At 42.4% G+C, this 26,896-nt stretch overlaps 1 protein-coding gene across 2 annotated transcripts in view; it reads left to right on the top strand.

The window, feature by feature from the left end:
• Positions 1-26,896, top strand: part of TTC7A (tetratricopeptide repeat domain 7A) — a 351,234-nt gene that overhangs the window by 81,413 nt on the left and 242,925 nt on the right. For both annotated transcript variants that reach the window (XM_033938375.1, XM_033938376.1), the window contains 3 exons: positions 2,077-2,155; positions 3,554-3,714; positions 6,948-7,011. In XM_033938375.1, coding sequence (XP_033794266.1) covers positions 2,077-2,155; positions 3,554-3,714; positions 6,948-7,011 — 304 coding nt within the window. The remainder of the gene's footprint in view (positions 1-2,076; positions 2,156-3,553; positions 3,715-6,947; positions 7,012-26,896) is intronic.

The raw sequence follows: 26,896 nt of genomic DNA, 5'->3' as shown, positions 1-26,896 counted from the left end.
ATCATAAAGTAATTCCAATATAGCACTGTAATATCTAACACATAAAAACTAATAGTGTAATATCCCCACCCACCCACCCTTCATCACATTCTCAACAAAATAAAATATGCTATTTTATACAACATATTATAACATATCTTATTGAATTACACACCAAATCCACCCTCCCCCTTGAGTGTGCTAAATAGAACTAAGAAAGAAAAGGAAAAGAAAAGAATTGATGCCTATTCATCACAATATTTTTCCAATGGCCCCCATATCTTTGTAAAGTTATTATATGTCCCTTTTTGTACCGCTATTGCTCTTTCCATCTTAAAAATATGGCATAACAAATTCCACCAGAATGTATAATTAAGATTCTTGTAATTTTTCCAATTATTGGTTATATGTTGAATGGCAACCCCTGTCATAACTAATAAAAGTTTATTATTATGTGACGATATTTGACTCTTCTTCCTCATTGCTATTCCAAATAAAACAGTATCATAGGAAAGCGCAACATGATTTTCCAATAAAGAGTTTACTTGAGTCCAGATTGAATTCCAAAATAACTTAATGAAGGGACAATAATAAAGTAGATGATCTAATGTTCCTGGTTCCGGATTACAGTGCCAGTATTTATTGGACTTAGAGCTATCTAATTTTTGTAAACGAACAGGGATCCAAAACGCTCTATGCAACAAAAAGAACCAAGTTTGCCTCATAGATGCTGATACTGTAGATCTCATCCTCCAAGACCAAATTCATGGCCATTGAGATGCAGAAATCTGATGCTTAATCTCAATGCTCCAAATGTCTCTAAGACCACAATTTGGTTTTTTATTCAAGTATCCAGATAATAATTTATACCACAATGCGGCTTGATGTCCTAGGAAGTCTGCTTGGAAGCATAGGAACTCCAGACTATATTGATTGTTAAGATTCTGCCATTCAGGGAACCCCACCTGAATAGCCTGCTTCAACTGCAACCACTTAAAACTTTGTGATTTATTAAGACTTAAGATTTAAAATCCTCTGCGAGCTGCTAAGCACTCTGGGAGATTGAGTCCCCAGAACACATGCTGTTTATACATCTTAGAACAAGCAATCTATATACTTGTTTTTTATGAGAAACTGCACATATGAAATGGGGGCAGAACAGCTATAGAAATGATAAATAGCAGTAGTAGGTAAAGGGATCGTGGATTCTATGCAGGAGTTTTTTTTATGGTTAAATGGATGCTTTGGAACCAGTGATTTAGATTGCTGTAGCCCCTTGTTTGGAATGCTTTCCTGATAGGTGTGTTTGGCACTGAGGTTCCTTTTCCATTTTTTTTCTATTTAGTTTTTCTATGCAGATTCACAGTTAGTGAATTAAGAGTAGGAATTTTTTTGTTAATTTGTTAAATATTTAATAATAATTTTATTTTTATATACCGCCATACCAAAAGTTCTAGGCGGTTCACAACAGTCAAGACTAATACAGATGAATACAGTACATCAAAATTGGAATACATCTAATGAATCGGTGAGATTAAATGCATACAGTATAGGTAAAATACAGCAATTTAAAATAGAATAAACAGGTAATTTAATTGAGAAACAGGATACATTAAGATACCAGCCTGTTGAATAATTGTGTCTTAATCTGTTTTCTAAAATCAAGATAAGAGGAAGCTTCTAACATCATTTTTGCAAGTCATGTATTCAATTTGGCAGCCTGAAATGAGAAGGTTCTTTCAAGGAACCTCTTATAATGACAAGATTTTATAGATGGATATGCAAACAGATGAACTCTTCGTGTACTCTTATTTTACAACATTCATGTATATTTGGTGCCATACTCTATACATTATGGCTAATCTCTACAGATAGTGATGATATGCAGGTGTTACTCATATAACTAAGCAGTGTTAAGTTTATTTTCAGTCCTAACTTGAACTGCTTAGTGATGATTTTGAGCCATTTTATAGAAATGTAGAAGACATTTATGCTGCTGTTTTTTGCTTCAAAGGTTAATAAACTTAAAAAAAAACACAACCCTCTTCTGCACTGTAATATATTTGTTGATTCCTTGATGTTCTGTCTCAATTTTAGAAACCTTGTGAGAGGAATGAAAGAGCTCAGAGATGTCTTACGAAGTGTAGAAACCAAAGCTACTCAGAACTTCAAAATGGTAAGGAATCTTGTTTTGATCTGACTGAATGTATTTCATTCTCAAGAGACAAATACTTGGAGCATTGAGATTAAGTGTCAAATTAACGCATCTCAATGACCACGTATTTGGTCTTGGAGGATGAGATGTACAAGGTCAGCGTCTATGAGGCAGACATGGTTTTTCCTGTTACATAGAGCTCTCTGGACCCCTGTTCGTTTACAAAAATTGGATTGCTCTAAGTCTAATAGATGCTGGCATTGTCATCTCGAGCCTGGAACTCTAGATCATTTATTATTTTATTGCCCTTTTATTAATTGTTTTTGGAAATTGATCTGGAGTCAAATAAATTGTATGTTGGAAAATCATGTAGCCCTGTCCTATGACACAATTTTATTTGGGGTATCTATGAGGGCTAAGTGTCAGTTATCCTCTAATAATAACAAGCTTTTAATGATTTTAACAGGAGTTGCCATTCAACAAATAACATACAATTGGAAGGATTATAGAGGGTTAAATTACTGCTTTTGGTGGAGTTCGGTGTGTCATATGTATGAAATGGAAAAAACATTGGCAATTAAAAAAGGATATTTTAATAAATTTAAAGATGTTTGGGGGCCATTAATAGATTATTATAGTAAATAGATTATTATAATAAATAAATTGTATTTAACCCCATCTATTATGTATGTGTGGAGGGTGGGGGGTAGGGGGGTTTAAAAGTGTTGGATATTTATAAAGATATATGTATGGGGTTGAGGGAGATAATTCTTATGGTGTGAAATTTGTAATAATTTCAAGTGGAAATGTATATTATGAAATGATTTATTGTACACTTGTTTGAAAATTTATAATGAATAAAGAAATTAAAAAAAAAGAGACAAATACTTTAGACACAATTCTATGACTTGTAGACGTGGCATGCCTAAATATTGACACATGAGTGCCAACTTATGCTAGTATTCTATAATGGAATCTGGGTGCTTAGATCCCATTATAGAATTTGTGGTTAGCACCCAGTGTTTTGGTGCTTATCTTTTGGTGTACTTTATAGAGTTTCCCCCTATATGTCTTCCCTACCTAGGTGTCCTGTTGTAAAATTTTCTTCCTTATGTATTATATCATAGAGGTGGTATATTATGACTCTGGGCTGGTGTGTGGTAAAAGATTTTGGCTAGCAGACTGTGCCATTTTAGTGATCTTTCATGACACTGAACATTGGTATGACTGCTCTTGAAGTCTTTCAGCAGCCATATATATAAGCCTGTGCCTTTAGGGCTTATGCTAACTTCTATCAGAAGGAACATCCTGTAAGTGGGCTTTTATCCTCCGATGTTGTGAAAGTAGAGAAGTTCTGAAAAATGGGTCTGAGATGATGGCAGACAACAGTGTTTCCAATCATTTTTTGTCGTTTTTCAGGTGGCCGCCAAGCATCTGGCTGAAGTGCTTCTTCACTCCTTGAGTCAAGACTGCTACTGGAGTCCTCTAAACGATCCACTGCCAGAATTCATGAGCAAAGAAGAGAATTCTTTTATTAGCAGCACTCCTAGACGGAAACCGCAACTTCATTCTGGAGAAAAGTAAGGGCGAGTCTTTTTTTTTTTTTTTCCTGAGATGTTCCTCCCAGCTGTGAATCTCAAACTGCATTTTTACCTAATTTGTATCTACATGAAGGGCAGTTTTCAACCATTATTCCAACAAACAGAATGTCCTGCTTGGCTTGGTTAAAAGTACACATGAGTTTCCATAGCGTTTGTACTTCAAGTGTAAGACCATATGATCCCTCTCCACAAGGGTCACTATATTCGCTCTCTATCACTTTCAAATACAATTCAAGCTTTTCTTTCTCATTTATAAATGCATTTTCTTTGTAGCCCCTAAGGGGAAAATTCTGTAAATAGTATCTCTTACAGAATCACGCCTGACTTAAAACACAGGTGCCTGTTATGTAGGCCAGGGTTTTAAAGACCTACATTATAGGCGCTTAAGACCTTTAGAGAATTGTGCCTAGCGGTTCCCAAGTCCTTCTCTACCCCTAAATAAGCCTACTTTGGAGTTAGTCTTTTGTAGAATCACGCCTAAGAAGATAGGTACCTATCACCCAATTAATTTTTATTTTTTTCAATTATGAGCTTGTTAAAACCCATAATTGAAGCCAATTTACTAATTAAGTTAGCTGCCTTTTATGGAATTTCTCCTTAATTATCTATCCTATCAGTAACAGCCTTCCTTTTCATCCAGCAAGTCATTCTTATATGGGCATTTCTCTTTGTATGCCATGCTTTTTCTCTGGCCCTATTCAAATCTAGTCTGAAATCTCACCTTTTTGAGAGTAGCTTTTAAATCATGACTACTTCTACATAATAAATACATTTGTCGATTCTTTTTTTTTTTTATCATGTACTAGCTGATCACCCAGCGTTGCCCGGATATTCCAATCCCAGTTCTGGATATCCCAATCTCAGCAGCAAGAATGGCACTCTCTATTGGGTTGAACTTGGACTTAAATGGCATCGGGAGTGTCTCAGCGAGCCTGAAAACTATGGGCCTCTTCTATCAAACTGCGCTAGCAGTTTTTAGCGCAGAGCCGTGGTGAATAGTCTGCGCTGCTCCCGATGCTCATAGGAACTCTATGAGCGTCAGGAGTAGCGTGGGCCATTCAGCGCGGCTCACCCCGATACAAACAGCGCAATTTGATAGAAGAGGCCTTATGGATTAGAAACTTATCTTTCATATCCTGTAGTTGGGCCTCACGCTGCTGTACTGTCTGTGAAGTTCTTGATGTAGCAGCTCTCTCTTTCATATCCTGTATTCGGACATTATGCTGCTGGAATGTCTCTGAAACTCTAGATGTAGCTGTTGGAAACTTGCCTTATGTTTCCTTGAGGCATTGTTACACCAATGACAGCACAGCACAGTGTAACATCATTCCCGAAGCTTCACACAACTGGTCAAAGCAATATCTGTCTTTTTCGATGATTCTTTACATGTTATCCCCTTCCCACCCCCCACAGTGTTTGTTTCCAGATAGTAATTGATATATATACCAAGTTTGGTTGAAATCTGTTCATGCGTTTTGGAGTTATGCTGGAACATACATACATCTGATTTTTGTCTTGACTAGATAGTCTCAGCTTTACAGAATATAGTCTCTTAAGTGCATCTATATGGTACTGTGTATACTTCATAGCATTTGATTTTATTGTTTATTAAAAATCATTTATGCTCCTCCATTCCAATAACCTAGATGTCACACCGTCAACATAAATAGAAAAATATATTCTTAGTTTCAACTCTGACAAATCCAAGTGCTAAGTAGTAGTTGTAGTAGGTTAAAATGAGGAAAATGAAAACAGCATGTGCACCTGACATTTTCAAAACTGAAATGAATAGTACGATACATGTGTGGTAGTGTACTATCTAATATAATAAAATGCTAGGCTGCGCATGCGCACTAAAAAAATCGTGTTCCCTGATCCGTCACGAAAACACGATTGCGCATGCGCGGGTTTTACGTCACCACTTGCTCGCGACGACTTTCAAATAATAAAAAAAGAAATTACACAGCTGCGGCGGCCTTCCTCACTGTGAATGGTACCGGCTCCTCTCTCGAACTGCACCAGGATCGAGAGAGGAGCTGCAGCGCCGGCTTTCAACTTAAAACAACAACAAAAAAAAACCAACTGGAGATCGGCGCTCTCACCCGCTCCCACTGTGCAAACCCCCCCCCCATGGGAGGATGCGCCGCAGCAAAGTGCTGCACAGTTACTGGAGGGGGAGAGACATATCGCTTCTGCACCGGTACAAACATCCCTCCAGCGTTGGCAGTCGCTGCACGTTAAACAGGCTGCTTCGGGCTTTCTCCTGCAGTTGAGTCCCTTTGCCGCGTCACTGATGACGTCATCAATGACGCGACAGAGAGACTCAAGGACAGAAGAAAGCCGCAAAGCAGCCTGTTTAGCGTGCTGCGGCTGCCAACGCTGGAGGGAGGTTTGATATTAAAGTCATCTTGCTGGGAGGGTCGCAGAGTCAGCGGGGGTTGGGCTGGGAGGGGAGAGAAGCGTCTGCCTCGGGTGCTTCAGGCAGCAACAGCGTTTACAATTCGCTGCTGTTGCTGGCTTCAGGCCTTCCTCTCTGGCCGGTCCTGCCTACTTCCTGTTTTCATGAAGACAGGACCAGCCAGAGAGAAAGACCTGAAGCCAGCAACAGCAATGAATTGTGAATGCTGCTGCTGACCAATGAAGTAGTTAAATGAGGAAAGGGAGCAGAGGGGGAGAGAATGGCTTGGAGGGAAGGAGGAAGGTATGCCAGACCAAGGCAAAAGGAAGGAGGAGATGGAAAGAGGCCATATGGGAGAGAAAGAGAGAGATAGAAAGAGAAGAGAGGGCAGTGAATGGAAGGGGCAACATAGAGGGTGAACAGTATTCTAGCACCCGTTAATGTAACGGGCTTAAATACTAGTTTCTAATATTAATTTGTAACCCACTAACCCCCTCCTTTACAAAGCCGCGCTGGCGTTTTTAGCGCCAGCTGCCATGGTAGCAGCTCCGATGCTCATAGAATTCCTATGAGTGTCCGAGCTGTTACCGCCGCAGCTGGCATTAAAAACGCTAGCGCGGTTTTGTAAAGGAGGGGGTAAGTTTGGCATGCAGGACTTCAGTGCACACTGAACCTGCCTTTAAATGTTTGGATCTGAAAGAAGGTATTACATAGCAAATGAATCATGCATGAGATGTTTCCATTTGACATGAGAGAAGAAAAGTCTCACGGCACATTCAGTACTTGACCTAATTGTCTAATTTGTTTCTCTCAGCATATATTGCCCGCAGAACAACTTTGAAGAGGCCCTTCTCCTCCTCTTAATCAGCGAATCCATGGTAAGTCGCAACACCGCAATCACATAGGAGTGCTGCCCACTTGAATACACAGATATAAGTGTTAAAAACAAAACCAGAGACAGAAATATAAGGCAATACCTTTTTTTTTGAACTAACGTAACCTATATTTGACTAGCCTTCATGAGCTAAAACCCTCTTATTTGATTCTGAAAAGAATGATATAGAAGTATTCATGCACAGATTTCTTGAAAACTTTTCAAACCTGGTCGGATTGTTCACTAGTTTCAAGGGCTAGATTAAACCATAAGTTTACCTGCTATGAAAATGGAGAAAACTCATTTCTCCTTATGACCTAGTCACCTTTATTGTGCAGGACTGTAAATCTGAAAAGGTTTTTCTGTTTTTTACAACTAGATAAGGATTCAAGACTGCTGTAATGTTTTGGTTTTAGCTCAGCAACTTTCGAGCAACCAGATTTGTGTAATCCTACCGGGGACCTGATGCTGAAGGAGAAATTTTAGATGGGGGCATTTTGAAGACATACATTTGTTTGTTTATTTATTTCATTTTCTATCCCGTCTTCCCCAAAGAACGGGTTACATGCTAACATACATAATATACAGTTAACTGGTTACAATTTGCCATAGTTACAGTACAAGTTTTTTTTTCCAGTATAGGCAGTTCCTGAGTTACAGACGCCTGACTTAAGTGTGACTCATACTTAAGAACGCGGTTGCGGCTTCATTTGATTTCACTGAGCAGTATTTCCAGTGGCATAGACTCCTACACTTCTCCTGCAGCAGATTCAAGAATGATGCATGGCCACATTAAGAACAGTGTATGGGGGGGGGGTCACGTGATGCACTCAATGTGAATGGACGTGCGCTGCCAGGCTCCGCGATCCGATCCTCCATTTACCTGCTATATACCGTTACACTGCACTCGAGCGGGATTTTCTTCGAGCCGCGGGTAAAGTCCGACTTGTGCTGGGTGGGTCGGCACTGTTTTTCGGAGCTGGTTGAGCCCTGGTATACCCATTAAAGCTGCCAAACATCCTAAGGGCAGACTCTGCAGGCCGGAACCTAAAATGGCGTTGGCCCCCGTCCCTTCACCGCCGGAGTTGGGCGACTGGGCTCACGAGATCTCTCGTCTGGTAACTACTGCCCTGGAGGACCGCCTCAAGAACAGTGTATGGTTATGTATGCTATACCTTAGAGCAGTGGTCCCCAACCCTGTCCTGGAGGACCACTAGCTAGTCTGGTTTTTGGGATAGACCTAATGAATATTCATGGGGCAGATCTGCATTCCTATCAACTTCATTACATGCAAATCTCTTTCATGCATATTCATTAGGGCTATCCTGAAAACCTGACTGGTCCTCCAGGACAGGGTTGGGGAACACTGGTAGGGACAGTTGGCCCTTTGGTTGGCTGAGAGCAGAGGTAAGTAGCAAGAATCTTAAAACCTATATGTTTTGAGTTACATACAAATCCGACTTATGAACAGCTTTAAAAATGTAATGTGTTCTTAACCTGGGGACTGCCTATACAAGTTTTTATCCTAACTTGACACATATTAGGGATCTAATACCAATATACATAATATACAGTTTAAAAGTTGCAATTAGCCATAGTTACAGTTCAAGGTTTTTTCATTACAAGTTTTTGTCCTAATGACACAAACTAGGGCTCTAAAACCAATATATCTAATATACAGTTTACAGATTAATTGTCCTAGTTACAGTGCAATATTTTTCAATACAAGTTTTTATCCTAATGCGACACATACCGAGGACCTTGTATCAATATACATTTCTTTGTATTTCTCTTTGTCTTCCTCTTCTACTTTGGGGGAAAGAAAATGTGCTGTTCCGATTTCTGCTTTCTCGTGTTCTACATAGAGAGACTCTTTTATCAATGTTTGTATTTTTTCTGTAGATATTTTATGCAGAGTCAGTCTCGGTAAATGGGATAGTCCTACTGTGTCCGGTGTCCTAATGTCACTACCCACTTTAACCTCTCCCCAGGTTAGTCAAGGGTGAATCTGTATCAGCCCAGGTTGCATCTCATTCACATTTGGGAATATTTGACTGTAAGTAAATTTAGCCTGATTGAAAATGTGAGCAGTTATTAAAGTTGACTCATATTTGTTTAGATCTGGGTGAATAATTTGCAGGCTTGGAGCTTTAGAGGTGCCCAGTGATGGGAGCCAGTGACATAGCGAGGGTGAGATGCGCCCGGAGCGGTGGTGCTCCTCCCCCACCCTCTTCTTCACCCCCTCCATCCCCATTGGTTCCTTCCCCCGTCCCTTCTCCCATTCCTCTTTAACGTTCCGGGCGTGAGCAGCAACCCCAGCCTGCTGCTTGCGTTGGCGTCGGCTCTTCCTCTGATGTCGCTTCCTAGGTGTGAGTCCAGGAAGTAACGTTAGAGCCGATGCTGGCGCAAGCAGCAGGTTGGGGTTGCTGCTTGCGCCTTGAACGTTAAAGAGGTACGGAGAAAGAGAAGGGGCGAGTAGTAGTGGAGGGAAGAGAGGAGGATGGGTACCGACGCCCGGGGCGAACCGCCCCCTGCTCCCCCTGATGGGAGTGATGCAAGTTTGACAGCTTTGCTGTGACAAGGTTACAGCTGATTTGAACAGCTTGTGTTGGCGCTAATATAATTGGGAATAGCTGCTAATCTGCATTAGGCTGCTTATTCTGTAGGTTTCTAGCTAGTTATTTGCTGTGGAATTAAAGATAAACTTCACTTTCTGACTATGTGCCAGCAAAGGGTGGCTTTTTCTCAGTTCTGTGTATTGGCAGGGGAAAATATCCATGTCTAGTATTTTAAAAAGATTCTATGGTATAAATAAGATATATTGAGCACTAGTGCTGTCCGATTCAGGAAAAAAATTTGATTCGATTCAGCCTATTGAATCGATTTTTCAATTTGATTTTCCTGCCCAATTGGGTGGTTTTTTTCAAACATCCTGGTGGGTTTATTTTATAGCTTCTTCACCCCCTTTTCCCTCTCTTACCCACACTGGCGCTGTGGTGTAAACAGAATAAACAAAAAATTTCTTTTCCTCTCTCTGTTAAATCCTAGCTCACATTTGCAGTCTAACGCCAGCTCTGGAAGGATACACATTTCAAATCTGATATATTGTAATCACAAAACAGAAAATACAATTACTTTTCCTACCTTTTGTTGTCTGGTCATTTTTCAAGTCATGTTGGTCCCAGGCTTTGGTTGTCTTCTGATCAGGCTCTCCTTCTTTCTTCTGTCCTCCCCTTCTGTTTCCCTTTCCTCCCCCGGAGGTCTAGCATCTTTCCTTTTTTCCATCTCCATCTTCCCGCAGCTGCAGCGATGGACCCCACCATCCACAGATCCACCATCTCTCCTTTTCTCAACTACCCTTTCATCCAGCATCTCTCTTCTGTGTCCTTGCCCCTATTCTCCTCTCCAGTAGTGTCCCCCCTTGTCTTGTGTCCCTGTTTCTATGCTCCCTCCATGCCCAGCATTTTATCTGTTTCATGTCTCTCCCCATATCCAGCTTATTCTTTCTCTCTTCCTTACCTCCTGTATCCCCTTCCCCAGGTACAGGCTTTCTCCTACTATCTCTCCTGCCATCCTGCACCTTGCCCACCTACTTTGGAGCAGTATCTGTCCCTCTTGAACCTTTCCAATTGTGGTCTTGCATTTCTCCCTCTCTCCATTAGTCCAGCACCTCTCTGTCCTCTGCTTTCCTCCCCCTCTTTTTGGTTTGGTCTCTCTCTTCCCTTCACTTCACCCCAGGTCTGGCATCTCCCCTCCCTTCTCTTACTCCTTCCTCCTCCTCCCTCTGCACAGGCCTGACTCCCCGCCGCAAAGGCACTCTTCCTCCTCCCCCCTCTGCACAGGCCTGCCTCCCCGCCATGAAGGCCTGCCCCCCACCCCCCCGCTGTGAAGGCACTCTTGCTCCTCCCCACCGCAAAGGCCTGCTCCCCCAACAAGCCTACATGTTCCCCCAGCTTCCCCGCTTTTACCTTAAGCAGCTAATACGGCAGCCTGCAGGATCGCTGGTGCTATAGCGATCCCTGCAGCTGCCTGTCGTCCTCAGCGGCACATTCTCTCTGCCACGATCCTGCCCCTGACGTCAGAGCAGGGGCAGGACCATAGCAGAGAGAACGTGCCGCTGAGGAAAACGAGCAGCTGCAGGGATCGCTATAGAACCAGCGATCCTGCAGGCTGCCATATTAGTTGCTTAAGGTAAGAGTGGGGAAGCTGAGGGAACATGCAGGCCTTTCCGACTGACCCTCCCCCCTCAAGCAGGAGCAGCAGCGGACTGCCAGCAAGAGGCAGCGCTGTCGCTTCTGCTTTAGGAAGACACTGGGGGAAGGGTCGGTCATCGAATCGGGAGGCTGATTTTTTTTTTTTTTTTTTTTTTAATTGAATCGATTTGAATTGATTCACCTGATTCGAATCGTGAATCGGACAGCACTATTGAGCACTGATGTTTTTTGGGGATTTTTTTCATTTGTTTTTGTCTTTTGTGTTGCAAACTGTGTGGTGGAAAAATTGCATGGTACAGTGCAGTTGGAGTGTGAGTGTAGGAGCAGGTCTCTATGTTGCTATTTTTTTGCAACTGTGGCTATTCTGGTCTAAAGTTTAATGACTAGCCAATTGGATTGTGATTCATACATTCCACAGTTCATCCTGTAATTGTGTGATCAGTTCTTATGTGAGCAAAATCAGGTGCCTTCCTTTCACAGAGTAAGAGGATGGGAAACCAAGCATAGAGCATGCCAGCTCAGCAGCTGTGAGATGACTTTTGCCCTTCCAAGAAATCATGGGCAAAGTAACCTGCACTGCGCAACAAGCAGAATGCTATAAGCAAAGCCATGGGAGAAATAACCTTTATAACCATGGATGAGCCTAGACCAGGGGTGGACAACGAGGGCCGCAATCCAGTCGGGTTTTTAGGATTTCTCCAATGAATATGCATGAGATCCATTTGCATACTTTGAAGGCAGTGCTTGCAAATAGATCTCATGCATATTCATTGGGGAAAGCCTGAAAACCCGACTGGATTGCGGCCCTTGTTGCTCACCCCTGGCCTAGACCAACCTGGGCTCCTCCACTTTTGCCTCAGACTCACCCATGAGCCTTCATTCTATGGCTAGTAGAGATCCAGAAGCCCTGCCAGCTGAAGAAATCCCCTCCAACAAAGATATGATCCGAGGCAGGGGGTGTCAGCAAAAGCAGCAGCCATGGGGGGGGGAAGGGAGGCAACAGGGGCAGTGGGGAGGTGCATGACAACAGTAACAGTAGGCGGTGGTGGGGAGAGGGATCTGAGAGAAAACTCTTGCCCTTCCCCTGTCATAGAAACATAGAAACATAGAAAGATGACGGCAGAAAAGGGCCATAGCCCATCAAGTCTGTCCACCCTTGGTCGTCGCCAAATTAACTTCTGTCTAAGCCCCTGATGTGGACTAACTTCTTAAGCATTACCAGAAAGACACATTCCCTGCCCATTCTATGCTCCCCTTCTGCATTAGGGGGGCAGATCTATAAAGGGGCATCTATTTTTAAGCACTGACAGTTTAGCTATTTGGAGCCTATTCTATAAATGAAAGAAGGTGTGCCTTATTTCCTTTATAGAAAACAAGTGTAGCAGCTCAAATACATCCGTATAATTTAGATGTGACCACTTACACCACCTATAGAGCTGATGTAAATACTCATGCCTAGATTGCTTAAAAAAAGTGGGTAAATTATAGCAATTTATAATATACATGTGGTGCGTTCACACTCTGCCCACTTATATACGCCCACCTTCAAACTACAAGCCATTGCATTTAAGCACTTTTTTTTTTTTTAAGCGTAATGCACATCCAAAATATTGGCTTTCATGTGCGAATTTGCTGGTATTCTAGACATTTACATGCATTATTGGTGCCTAAATGTTGGCACTTTCATCATAGAATTACCCCCTAGATAAGTATTCTATCGCAAACTGTGTGCCATGGCAAAGAGATTCCTGGTGTGCTACCAGGGATTCAAGAATAGATGATGTGTACGCGAGTCTCACTGCCAGCACTTCTCCTCCTCTCTGCCCCCTGGCGTACCTCTGTAAATGTTTGCTAGCAAGAGAGCTCAGGGCCATGTCTGGAAGGCCTCTGAGCATGTGCGGATGTTGATGTCATGCGCATGCTTGTGACATCATCACTTTGATGTCCGCATATGCTTGGAGGCCTTCTGAGCTCAGGGAAGATGATATGAGGGACTTCAGAGTACAGCTGGACCCAACCCTTACTGTGATCCCCCAAAGCCAAGCAACCTTCAAGAACTGCTTCTGTTATTTGTGACTACTACACTGCCTCTCTCTGTACATTGAGAGGGCTAGTTTTATTACAGCACTTCACACCATGGAAACCATTTTTGCATCCCCTCATTAGGTATTATATTGAGAACCTAGTAAACCATAAACCATGATATCAAAGACTTGATTATTGTAGTGCACTCCCCATTAATCTGACTACAAAAGGTTTGCACCAGTTCCATTTGATTCTGAGTGCTACAGCAAGAATAGCACAAGCTTTTAAGTGCCGTGACTATGTTGTTCCATTTCTGCAAAAGCTTCCTTAGCTACCAGTATAATACAGGGCTAAATTTAAAACTCAAGGCCCTTAAAGAAAATGGGCCAGATAACATGAAGGAATAGGATTTCTCTCTACACACCTTCAAGGTTACGAAGGTCTTCCCAAGGAATATCCTTAACAGTACCTCGCCAAAGACATTGCTTGATGTGATACCTGCCAGAGAGCTTTCTCTGGAGTAGTCCCCATACTCTGGAATGCACTCCCGGAAAGGCTTTGCTTAACACAAGATTAACTATTTCAGGAAGTAGGTGAAAGCTTGGCTCTTCATCTAGGCCTTTAATGGAAGAAGTAACTAACACTGGCTGTACGTATTGTCGCAGGCAGTGGGGGTCAAGTAGCCGAGAACTGACAGCAGCCATTCAGGGAGCGGCGCGGGGCCATGCAGGAGCGCAAAAAGCTTGCTACTGCCTTGTGCGCCGCTGGCCGCAAGAGATGAGGCAGCCGTCCAGCGAGGGAGGGGCAGGAGTGCGGAAAGCTGGACTGCCAGAATTTAAAAAAGGTACTGGGGGGGGTGTTAAAAAAATTGATATATTCGCTCCATGAGATGCACAGACATTTCCACTCACTTTTGGGGGGAAAAAGTGCGTAGCGAAAAATATGGTAAATGGTTTTATAGCCCATCCTCCCAAAAGAGCCCAGAAACAAGTAATAGGATAGTACAGACATATCATGTATAGAGCAGAGAAAAGTGACTGGGTAGTTTGGTTGATTACATAAGGTTATACAACAATATACTCGAATAAATAGCGGTTACCTGAGGCTTGTAACCCTTATAGATAAATATTTTCAGTGTCATTTTTGTTTTTACCAGTGGTTGTGAATGTTTGATTACATAAGGTAAAGTAAACACCAAAAAGTCCAACAGACAGAGAACCCACGGGTATAAAACAGTAGAAAAGGAAGTGGGAATGGACAATGAAGATCACTGATGTAAAACCAACTTGTTTATTTCATAAAAGGACACAAGCAGAAGCTGTGGACCCGACACAGCACTGTGTTTCGGCGTCTGAGAAACGCCTGCATCAGGGGTCACTCGGTCCAACTAACATGCCAGAGTAACCAAAATCACTAAAAAGCTATGGAATCCGTTTCAGGCACCACTTATAGAATCAACCCTTTACCACCACCTAACTTCACAGAATTACCTCCTCTTGAGTTCTACCATGTCCAAGGAAATTAGCATAGAAATGTAATGACATATGCAGTATGGGACTCATAATCGAAAGAGAAATACGTCCAAAAACCGGCCTAAGTCGGCACTTGGATGAACATTTCTCAAATACGTCCAAGTGCCAATACCAAAAACGGGTTTTGGACGTATTTCTAAATGACCTAGGCCTTCATAGTGACGCTGAATGACCAAAGTTAAATGGGGTGTTTCGGGAGACGTGTCGAGGGCAGGAGTTGGGTGGGACGTGGGCTGGGATCGACGGAACTTGGACGTTGTGACTTAGACCATGTAAAACATGGTCTAAGTCACAAAAACCCACCTAAACTCACCAGATAAGCACTGAAAACACATAATACAGACCCCCACACACTACCCCAGTGATCACCGACCCCTCCCATAAAAATATTAATCACATCTTTAAAATTCAGCCTCCAGACCATCATCACCTGGCCGCCTGACATAGGAAAGCCTAGTCGTCCAGCCCAGAGGTGGCTTAAGTCGTCTTGGGGGTGGGTTAGGGACCCATAGAAAGGAGGACCCATGCCCATAAGCCCCTGTAATCACTGCATTGATATTTAAACATGTGCACTCTCCTATACACCCCAAAACCCTTTTTTACTGGCATATAAGTGGCTCCTGCAGTCATAAGGGCTATTGGGGTGGTAGATAAGTGGGTCCAGGGAATTCTGGAGGTGGTTTGGGAGGCTCACCGTAATCTATAAGGGAGCTGTAAGGAGGAGAAGACATGGCACCCTTTTTGTGAAGTTCACAGCAGTGCCCTATAAGGTACCCCAGTATTTAGGTGGCATGTCTGGGTGTGCAGTCCATCACTTTGCAGACCCCTCCCACGTCCAACAGGGCTTGTTCTAGGCGTTTTGGATTTGGACGGAAAATTGGACGAAAATGTGGTATAAAGATGGACGATTTAGCGGCTTGGACGATGAGACCGGCAGGACGTATAATTAGACGATTTTCAAAACGAAAAAAAAGTTGGACGTATTTTTCGAAAATGTGTCTTAAGCTGTTTTTTACTTTGGACGACTTGCGAGATGGACGTAAACGGACTTAGACGTTCCTTTTGATTATGCCCCTCTGCATTTATACAGTATACTCAATGATACTCAAATATAACATAACAAACATTCCTAACATGACCAGAATATAAAACAGTAGCTATAAAATTATAAAGCCATATTAATTATGACTGTCCTGAAAACTTCGGGATTCCCAAATTTGTAAATGGGATGCTAATATCAATCTCTGGTGCATATGTCTTCTACTTAGAAATGCTAAAATGAATATTTTTATTGTGCTAGATTTGTCTTATTTTATTTCTTTTCTCCTGCCTGATATAGTAATTTATATTTATTTTGTTGGATTTACTATTCTATCTTTTTCTCTACAATGTAACCACGCTGCTTCCTTCTCATCTTCTTTCTATTTTTATCTTTAATATATGAAAGATGTTATTTTTCTCTTAGGCACTTTAGATTGTGAAACCGTTTGGGACAGAGAGTGAAGTCCAAAGTGCCTAATGTATTTAGTTTGGTAAACCACTTAATACTCTTGTACAAGTGGTATATCAGATATAATCAATACAGTACAATTCACATAAATCTATATACCGTATTTGCCGGCGTATAGGACGACTGGGCGTATAAGACGACCCCCCAACTTTTAGCTAAAAAATAGAGTTTTGTGTTATACTCGCCGTATAAGATGACCCCTTCTTCCGCACACCTTCTCTACCACCCCGGGTGCAGCACAGCCGGCCAGTTCCCCTTACTTTTGTGGCACTTCCCCGACCGACCGACAGACAACAGCCCCGATCCGACAAACCTCCCTGCCCTTAACCGCGAATCTAAATTACCTTCTTACAGCTGCTGTAAGAAGGTATTTAGATTCGCGGCTACAGGGCAGGGAGGATTGTCGGACCCGGGCTGTTATCGGTCGGTCGGGGAAGTGCCACAAAAGTAAGGGGACCTGGCCGGCTGTGCTGCACCCGGGGCGGGGCGGGCCGCTCCTCTCCCTTGGTAGCCACTCGAACCGCGAGGCTACTCTCCTTCTCCTTATCTGCCCTGCTTGCAGCACAGAGCCGAACGGAAGTCTTCCCGACGTCAGCGCTGACGTCGGGAAGACTTCCGTTCGGCTCTGTGCTGCAAGCAGAGAAGGTAGGGAGAAGAAGAGCCGCGCAAGTAAGGGCATGTAAACTGTACCCGGCGTATAAGACGACCCCCGACTTTGGGGAGGATTTTAAGGTACTAAAAAGTCGTCTTATACGCCGGCAAATACGGTATATAAAATCGGAGGTGTGTGTGTGTATGTGCCGCGATCACGCAAAAACGGCTTGACCGATTTGAACGAAACTTGGTATGCAGATCCCTCACTACCTGGGGTGATATGTTCTGGGGGTCTCTCGGCCCACAACTCTATGTTGCTTGCTCAAGGGTGGGTTCACCCAACAATTTATATATTCTTGCTCCTTGAGGTGAAACTAAAAATTTTGTAGCTCGATTTGACCGATTTGAACTAAACTTGGTATGCTGATCCCTCACTACCTGGGGTGATATGTTCTGGGGGTCTCGCGGCCCACCTGCACACGTGGGCGGAGCTACAAACATAAAATCAGATTTCACCCATTCATGTCAATGGAAAAAATGAAGCTGCCATTCTCACAGTAATTCAAAAACGGCTTGACCGATTTGAACGAACCTTGGTATGCAGCTCCCTCACTAGCTGGGGTGATATGTTCTGGGGGTCTCGCGGCCCACCTGCACACGTGGGCGGAGCTACAAACATAAAATCAGATTTCACCCATTCATGTCAATGGAAAAAATGTAAAAAGCTGCCGTTCTCACAGTAATTCCAACTACCTGGGGTGATATGTCCTGGGGGTCTCGTGGCCCACCTGCACACGTGGGCGGAGCTACAAACAGAACATCAGATTTCACCCATTCATGTCAATGGAAAAAATGTAAACGGCTGCCATTCTCACAGTAAATCAAAAACGGCTTGACCGATTTGAACGAAACTTGGTATGCAGATCCCTCACTACCTGGGGTGATATGTTCTGGGGGTCTCACGGCCCACCTGCACACGTGGGCGGAGCTACAAACAGAACATCAGATTTTACCCATTCATGTCAATGGAAAAAATGTAAACAGCTGCCATTCTCACAGTAAATCAAAAACGGCTTGACCGATTTGAACGAAACTTGGTATGCAGATACCTCACTACCTGGGCTGATATGTTCTGGGGGTCTCTTCACCCAAAAATTTATATGTTCTTGCTCCTGGAGGTGAAACTAAAAATGTTGTTTATAATCAAGTTTTGTGTGTGTTGTATTGTATTCATTTTGTCAAATATTTCACATTATAATTTGAATATTGTACTTTTTATAAAGCTGTAAAAAAATAATTTCATTCACCACCAGTATCTTTATTTGAATCCATTACAATGTTATTGCTATAATTAAATACTCGTGCAACGCCGGGGCATCAGCTAGTAACCTATAATAAGTTCTTCTGTGCACAAAGCGAGGCCGTTGACTGAGCTAATATGCCATCGCACAGTATAGCACTTAGCTTTTTGGTGGATGTTTGAAATGAAGATTTATTGCTCCTTCATTCAAGCTCGGGGTCCTGACGCATTTCACATTTTGCTGCTTCAGAGAACCCTGTTAGCTATGTTAGCTTCAATGAACTTTCACTTGCAGTCTCTCTTTCTCTATTCCTTAATGTGTCCTGAAAACCTGTCTGGCTGTAAATGCTCCCAGGGCAAGTTTGGAAAGCCTTGACCTATTAATGCATGCAGGCCCCTTTTTTGAGACCGAGCTTGGAGAAATTAGATCCTTCAGGGCATCCTCTGTGTACTCCCTTTGCACCGAACTAATGACACAGAAGGAGAGGAAAGAAAAGTGCAGATGAAAGAGCTGGAAACAATTCTTCATATAAACATACACTGAAAATAGCAAAGGTAGAATGCACAGAGAAGGTAGATGGTGTAGCAAAAGACAGGCTAGATTATAGTGATCTCGAAAAGAATGTCATTCTGTGCAAATCCTGAACGCAACAGCAAAGGACAAAAGAATGCACAGATACAAAAGGACAGAGGGGAGGGAGCACCTAGGATACCTTGTATATATGGCTAGCCTATGACACACAAGCAAAGAAATTGACCCTGGAGAATCCACAGAGAAAACAAGTCCAAGAGAAACCAAAAACCACTGTGGAGAGACAATGTTCCTGAAATGAACTGTATTAAAAAGTATATTAAAAATGAAATAAAGAAAAATTAATATGGGGGAGGGTGAGTGGGTTATAGTTTATATATATACAATTGTTGTTTATCTTGGTAGATTTTTCAAGTGTTGTTTCTGAAACTATGTATGTTTTTTTTCTTGTACACTTGTTGAATGATTAAAAATGAATAAAGAATTTAAAAAAAAAAAAAGTATATTAAAAAATCAACATAGCGATCCACATAAAAACCTTAAGGATCTAGTCCACTGAGGGCGTTGGACCCAACACGGTCTGTGTTTCGACAGTAAAGTCTTCATCAGGGGTCCCTGCTAGTCCTAGGGTGGAAAATACTTGGAAAGGCTAAACAATCCAAAAGTACAGATGCATAGAAACTCTGCATATGACGTGCTTCAAAAACCAGATCTGTTTTACCAGATTTTTTTAATCTAATAAAGTCCATTTCAGGAGCATCGTCTCTCCACAGTGTTTTTTGGTTTCTCTTAGACTGTGACACACACCATTCTTCTCTCTTCTCGTGAAAAGAGCACCTGCTGCATCAGCTTGACAAATAAAGCCAGCTTCTTTCAGTTACTCACTTAAACGAAAGAGAGCCATTGAGTTGTGAATAGCAAAACAGATTGTTTCATCAAAGATAGATAAAGGAATTTTTTTACATTTGATCTGCAGTAGTACTGTATCTGCAATCGAATGGCTGGACACGTTGAAAACAACCATGGGGATGACTAGAAGATCTCATCAGACTAGCACAAAACCAATTTTTTTTTTTTTTTTAGATCAGTAGCTCATCAAGTCGCTAGGGCACAAACACAAGTTGATGGCACTTAACTAGTACTGTACTGTGAGCAGTGATATAGAAAGTTAAACATAGTTTATTTCAGAATTGCTTTGGCGTTGAGGTCTTTTTGGTTTGGATAGAATGGGTTTCTCTCATCAGCTGCACCGCTAATATTGTAAACTGGATCTACGACGTCTCTCTTACTCTCTGTCTTGCTACTCTCTTCCGAAGACAGCTGCTCTCTCTCGAGTGGGTATGGGGAGCTCGGGGCAATGTGGCACCAGGGCGACGGATGAAGGAATGCCCGGATATGTGATTGCAGATGCATGCTTGCCAGTTCGACGTTTGGAAGGGTCCACCGTGCAGAAGTAGCAGCTGCTTGAGTTGTCGGTTAGAGAATGACACGGGGAAAAAATCTGTCCCCGTCACCGGCCCACCATCCTCTGCACCGCCCCGTCACCGTCACCGCCATCCCTTTCACCGCCCCGTCACCGCCACTGCCATCCTATTCACCGCCCCGTCACCGTCACCGCTGCATCCATATAAGCCTTAGTACTGTAATATTTAGCTTATTCCTTTCTTATAAATCAAAGTTCCTGCTGCTGAACTAGAGAAAGAGATGTTCAGCTGGCAGGGCTTTGTTTATAAATTTTTATCAACACAACTAAAGCAAAAAATAAATAGAATTTTTTTTCTACCTTTGTTGTCTGGTTTCTGCTTTCCACATCTTCTCATTCAATTCCTTCCATCCACTGTGTGTCTTCTCTCTGCGTCTTCCATTTGCTGTTACTGTGCCTCTCCCTTCACTCCCCCCCCAATTGGTCTAGCACCCATCTTCTTCCCTCCGCTCCCCCATAGTCTGGCATCTGTCTTCTTCCCATTCTGTCTTCCACATTTCCCTTCAGGGTCTGTTCCTCTCCACCCTCCTTCAATGTCTGTCCTATTCCTTTCCACCACCACCCTTCCCTCCCTCCTTTACCATCTGTTCCTTTCTACCACCCTTCAGCTCCTCTCGCGTGGCCTATCTATCTACCTTCCTCCCTCTTATTTTCATGGCACGTTACAATGTAATTTGTGCAAGCCACTGGAGCCTGCGAGCTCGGTCTCTGTCCCATCCCCACAAACCATCTCGCTTCTGTGCTCCTATTTTCCCCATTTCTAATATCTCCCCTATGTATCTGCCATTGCCCCCCCTCCCCCTGTGTCCATATACCATTCCCATGGCATGTCCCCTTTATGTCTCTGTCCCTATGCCCCATGCACATAATTTCCCCTCTTTCTGTTACCTTCCTGTGTCCAGATTTCCCCTATCTTCCTTTTCCATACCAATGTGTCTCTTCTTTTCAACCCCATCTAGCTTTTTTCCCTCTTTCTTCCCCCCCTGCTTCTAGCATCTGGCTCACCTGCCTGTCCTTCCCTTTTTTTCCTGCTGTGGATTTTTCTTCCGTTTTCATCCCCTTGGCCCAGAATCCTTTTCCCTTTCACTCCCTCCTTCCAATTTGAGCCGGGAACACTAGCGATCGCACAGTCCCCGCAGCCACTACCTGCCTGCCCAATCGATCCTAGTGTTTAGCCAGCTCTCTCCCTTCTCCTCACCTTAGTTTATAGGTTTTCTTTTTCGGCGACCCGCACGCTATCAGAGAGCCGTGCACGCGCGGCTGCTCAGTATTCAATCTTCTGCTCTGCTGCAACTTCCTGTTTCCGGTTGCGTCAGAGCAGAAGATTGAACAGTGAGCAGCCGCGCGTGCGGGTCGCCGAAAAAGAAAATCTACAAACTAAGGTGAGGAGAAGGGAGAGAGCTGGCTAAACACTAGAATCGATTGGGCAGGCGGGTGTGAGCTGCGGGGACCGCGCGATCCTTCATGCCTCACTGCGGGGACAAGACCATTCACCGCCCCGCGGGCGGTGAATGGCCTTGTCCCCGTCGCCGCAGCGACTGCTAGTTTTCTTCCCCGTTTTCGGCGCGTGACCCGCGGCTAAAATGAGGTGGCCGCGGGTAAACCGCCACCGTGTCATTCTCTATTGTCGGTGCATTCCTGCCAAATTCCTTTGGATAGCAAACTTCATGGCTCTCTTTTCCCCTCTGTACAATCCTGTAGAAAACCAAAATAAAATTGTGGTAATGAAAACAAATTTATTTGACCTATTACTACTACTTATCACTTGTATAACACTGAAAGGCGTATGCAGTGCTGTACATTTTGACATTTATAGACGGTCCCTGCTTGGAAGAGCTTACAATCTAACTTGGACAGACAGACTTGACATATAGGGTTGTGGATGCAGAACCCAAGATGAGAGGAGTTAGGAGTCGAAAGCACTCTCAAAAAGGTGGGACAGAGCCCGCCATAGGGATTCGGGAAGCTTGTTCCAAGCATTTGGCGCAGCAAGGCAGAAGGGACAGAGTCTGGAGTTGGCAGCCGAAGAGAAGGGCACAAAATGGAGGGACTTAACAGCTGAGAGGAGCTCATGGTGAGTGATCATGGGGGAGATAAGTGAAGAGAGACAGTGAGGGACAGCTAAGTGAATGCATTTGAGGTCAGTAAAAGGAGTTTGAATTGTATTCAGAAACGAATGGGAAGCCAGTGAAGTGACTTTAGGCGAGGGGTAATGTGAATAAAGCAACTCTCCCAGATTATAAGTCGTGTAGCCAAATTCTGGACAGATTGGAGGGGAGCGAGATGGCTAAGCAGAAGGCCTGAGAATAGCGAGTTGCAGTAGTCTAAGCGCGAGGTGATGAGGGCATGGAAAACTGTTTTGGTAGTGTGCTCAGAGAGGAAGGATCGTATTTTGGTAATATAGAGGAAGAAACAGCAGGTTTTAGTGATACGTTCTATCTGGGTGATGAAGGAAAGAGAGGAGTCAAAGATGACCCCTAGATTATGAGCAGATAGAACAGGAAGGATGAGAGTGTTGTCCACAGAGATGGAGAACAAGGGAAGTGGAGAGTTGGGTTTAGGTGGGAAGATGAGCAGCTCTGTTTTAGCCATATTCAATTTTAGATGGCAGTGAGACATCCAGGTGGCAATATCTGACAGACAGGCTGAGACTCTGGTCTGGGTTTTAGTAGGGATATTTGATGCAGAGAGGTAGATCCGGGAGTCGTCAACATAGAGGAAGAGATTAGAGCTCCAAGTGAGCAAGTGTTGATTGAGAAAAGGAGTAATCCCAGGACAGAGCCTTGAGGTACACCAATCCATAGTGGGAAGGCTGTGGAGGAGGAGCCACTATTGCATATACTGATGGGAGAGATGGGAAGAAAACCGGGAGAGGACAGAACCCTGGAATCCCAACAAGAACAACGTATCAAGGAATAGGCGATGATCTACAGTATTAAATGATGAGGCTAGAGTAGAGGCCTTTGGATCTGGCTAAGAACAGGCCATTGGAAACTTTAGAAAGGGCAGATTCCATGGAATGCAGCAAGCAAAAGCCTGACTGAAGCGGATCCAGCATATCATGGGATGAGAGGAAGTCCAGGCAACGGCGGTGAGTAGCACATTCAAATAACTTGGATAAGAAGAGGAGGAGGGAGATGAGGCGATAGTTGGAGGGACACGTGGGGTCCAGTGAAGGGTTTCTTGAGGAGGGGTGTGAAAATGGCATGTTTGAAGGCATCAGGGACAGTTGACTAATGTGTTTGAGATTCTCACAACATATTTCATATTTGATATATTTTCAAGTAACATTGAAAATTTTTAAATGTAAATATTTTGAAAAAATTAAACATTCAAAGAAATTTTATAACATAAAATTCTGTATTTTAGTGAGAAACAAAATTGTCTTGACAGTGCTTTCTTGTGAAGTGAGGTGCCCAAGGTTTGTCTCAATCCCCAACAGTCATGCCAAAATATGGCTTGTAGGCATTGCACATCTTAGCAGATGCTTCTATGGAGTACTTTTTCCTTCTTGATAAATTGGCTGCATGCATACATAGCAAAATGCATCTGCCTAATTTTTCAGCCTCTGGATGCTATCTATAACAATGCCGATAAGTTATCACTTAGGCAGTTGGAACTGAGCTGAGCTGGTGGGCTTAAGATCTCTTTAGTTATACTGTACTACTGTTTATATTGATGGAAAGTTCTTGAAGTTATTTTAAGGAGCCCTTTAACTAAGTGTCTACCGCTGATTTTGGCTTGCGGCAATGTAGAAATTACCACAGGTCAAAAAAGCGCAGCTTGTAAGCGTGTGTGCCAAGAGGCATGTTTCTGCCCACACATGTTGCACTAACAGCACATCTGAAAAATCCTTACCACCTGCCTTTTTGTAGGCGGTAAAGGCTCCTGCGCTAATCCAGTGGTAAGAAGTGTCATGTACCTTTACCACAGCATGCCAGTGCATTGTGGGTATGAAAGCCCAGAACATGTCCCTTTCTCCACCTATCTCTGCCCACAGCTGCGATAAGCCTTACCGCTTGAATTGCCGCATGGTAAATCTTTTTAACCGCAGCGGCAAGTGCGGTGCACTTGCAGTATTGTTTGCCATGTGGCATTACCCTGCCACGGCTTAGTAAAAGGGCCTTTAAGTTTATTCAGCTTGGAATCAATCTGGAATGTTGTGCAAAAAAGGTAAATTTCAAAATATCAATGTCCTTTTCACAAAAGCAAAGTTTGATGGCCATTTTCTATACTTTTTTGGCATGGGCAATTAAGAAAGAACACTTATTATCCAGGAGAAAAAAAAAAAGTTTTTTCCACTCAGGAAGAAACTTTTTTTTTCCCATGTTCATGTAGTGATATATATATATATATTTTTAAATAATCTATAAATGCTAGAATTAAGTGAAACTAAAGCCTAGTAGTCACACAAATGTTGAAAGAAATATTAAAGAAAAAAAGCAAGTCGGTCACTTACCTCCATATTAGTCACTGGTCAGAGATGTGTGTGGGAACATGCTGCTTTTTGCTGAAGTGTATCACTGAACCCCTATTACATTTGGGGGAGGATGCAGGAGCTGCAGCAATAATAGGAAAAGGGAGCAAGGGAAAGTGGGGAAAGTTAAGAGAGAAGAGGGAGGATTGTGAGTATTGGAGGCGGGAGTGCAGGAGAGATTTTTTGAAAAAAAAAAAAAAAGAATTGTTAATGTAGTCACTAGCAAGAACTGGTGGAAAAATTTATATGACCTTAAAAATTTTTTTGGGAGAAACCCCTGACTTAGAATGTTATCTTGTTAAGTATGTGGCTTTTTTTCCTCACCTGCAAATGCATTCTTAACTCGGCTTGCCTTAAAAATGCATCCGAATGCAAGATTATCCACTACACTCCATCCTCTGTGTTCATCCCAGTTTGTCTCTTGTGAAAATTAATGCTGGTAATTTTACCACAGGTTTAATTAGATGTTAGATTTTTCTTTTTCAGCAGGGAGCTCCCTCCTCTTACTATTCTCATCCTTTTTTTCCTTTTTTGTCATATAGCCAATATGTGAAGCCTCCAGCATTTCTCTTTTCTCACACCGACTTCCACTTACAGTATAGTTTAAATAATGCAGTAACTTCTAGTACCTAACAGCAGGGTACAACTTCCTTTAGAGCGGGGGTGGGCAATCTTTGAATTTTATCTGGCCCCTCATGGGAAGTATATACAGAAAACAACCAGCGTTTTTGGGATTTGAAATACAAATAAATATGCAAATGTTTTCAGAATAACCACTCTAGCAGTTTGGTTGCTTCATTTTTTTTTTTTATAATTCTTTATTCATTTTAAAACTTTCATCAAGTGTACAAAAATTGCAACACAATAACATAGATTTAACCACTTGTACATCTTATCATTATAACTTATAGTTGTAAATATAACCCTCCCTCTCCCATCCTGAAATCCTTTTAGTAATTTTTATTTTACATGTAATAGAAACCCTCCCCCCACCCCACCCTTATCTTACATATTAAATATAGAAATATTAGGAAAATGGCATCAATCATGACAAAAGGACGTTAATGGTTCCCAAATTTTAATGAAGTTTTTATAATTTCCATTTTGCACCGCTATTGATCTTTCCATTCTGTATATGTGGCAAACTGAATTCCACCAAAATTTAAAATTGAGCCTACTATGGTCTTTCCAGTTATTAGTAATATGTTGAATGGCTACTCCGGTCAAAATCAATAAAAGTTTGTTATTACACATTGATATCTGACTCTTTTTTCTCATAGACATACCAAAAAGTACAGTATCATAAGTTAATGCTACGTGATTTTCCAATAAACAATTTACTTGATCCCAGATTGAATTCCAAAAGGCTAAGATATGGGGACAATAGAACAAAAGATGATCTAAAGTCCCTATATCCAGATTACAATGCCAGCATCTATTAGACAAAGAACTATTTAACTTTTGCAATCTAACTGGGGTCCAAAAAGCTCTATGTAACAAAAAAAACCAAGTTTGTTTCATAGACGCTAACATTGTACATCTCATTCTCCAAGACCAAATTTGTGGCCATTGAGATGCTGAAATATCATGCTTAATCTCAATGCTCCAAATATCCCTAAGTATTTTTAGGCTTTTTTTTAACCAATTCACTAATAGTTTTATACCAGTGTGCGGCCTGATGTCCCAGAAAGTCCGCCTGAAAACATAAAAATTCTATGCTAGGTTGATTATTCAAATTTTTCCATTCAGGGAACCCTGCCTGAATGGCCTGCTTCAATTGCAACCAACGAAAAAATTGCGATTTGTGAAGCCCAAATTTATGTTGCAATTGTGTAAAATCCAGCAGCTTACCATTAGTAATTACATCATTTAAAGTTCTGATACCTGCAATTATCCAATGTTTCCAGACGATCTTAAAACCGCCAATTTGAATCTTGGAGTTTAGCCATATGGATTGATTCGTTGAATTATTAATAGTAATTGCTGTTAAATTACTGAAAAACCGTAATGTTTTCCAAGTATCCATTAGAATTCTATTTTCTTTGTACAATCTGGGCATCTTGATACTGAGCACATGAGAAAGATGTAAAGGAAACATGAGTCGCCATTCCAAATATAACCAATCAGGAGTATACTCAATGAGATCCGGGAGGACCCAATACATACCTTGACGTAAAATATAGGCTTGATGGTACCTATAAAAGTTTGGAAAATTTACCCCG

This window comes from Geotrypetes seraphini, chromosome 3 (assembly GCF_902459505.1).
Source record: "Geotrypetes seraphini chromosome 3, aGeoSer1.1, whole genome shotgun sequence".
NCBI lineage: Eukaryota > Metazoa > Chordata > Amphibia > Gymnophiona > Dermophiidae > Geotrypetes > Geotrypetes seraphini.
Note: the sequence above shows the minus strand (reverse complement) of the source record. Positions and strands in the feature narration are given on the sequence as shown.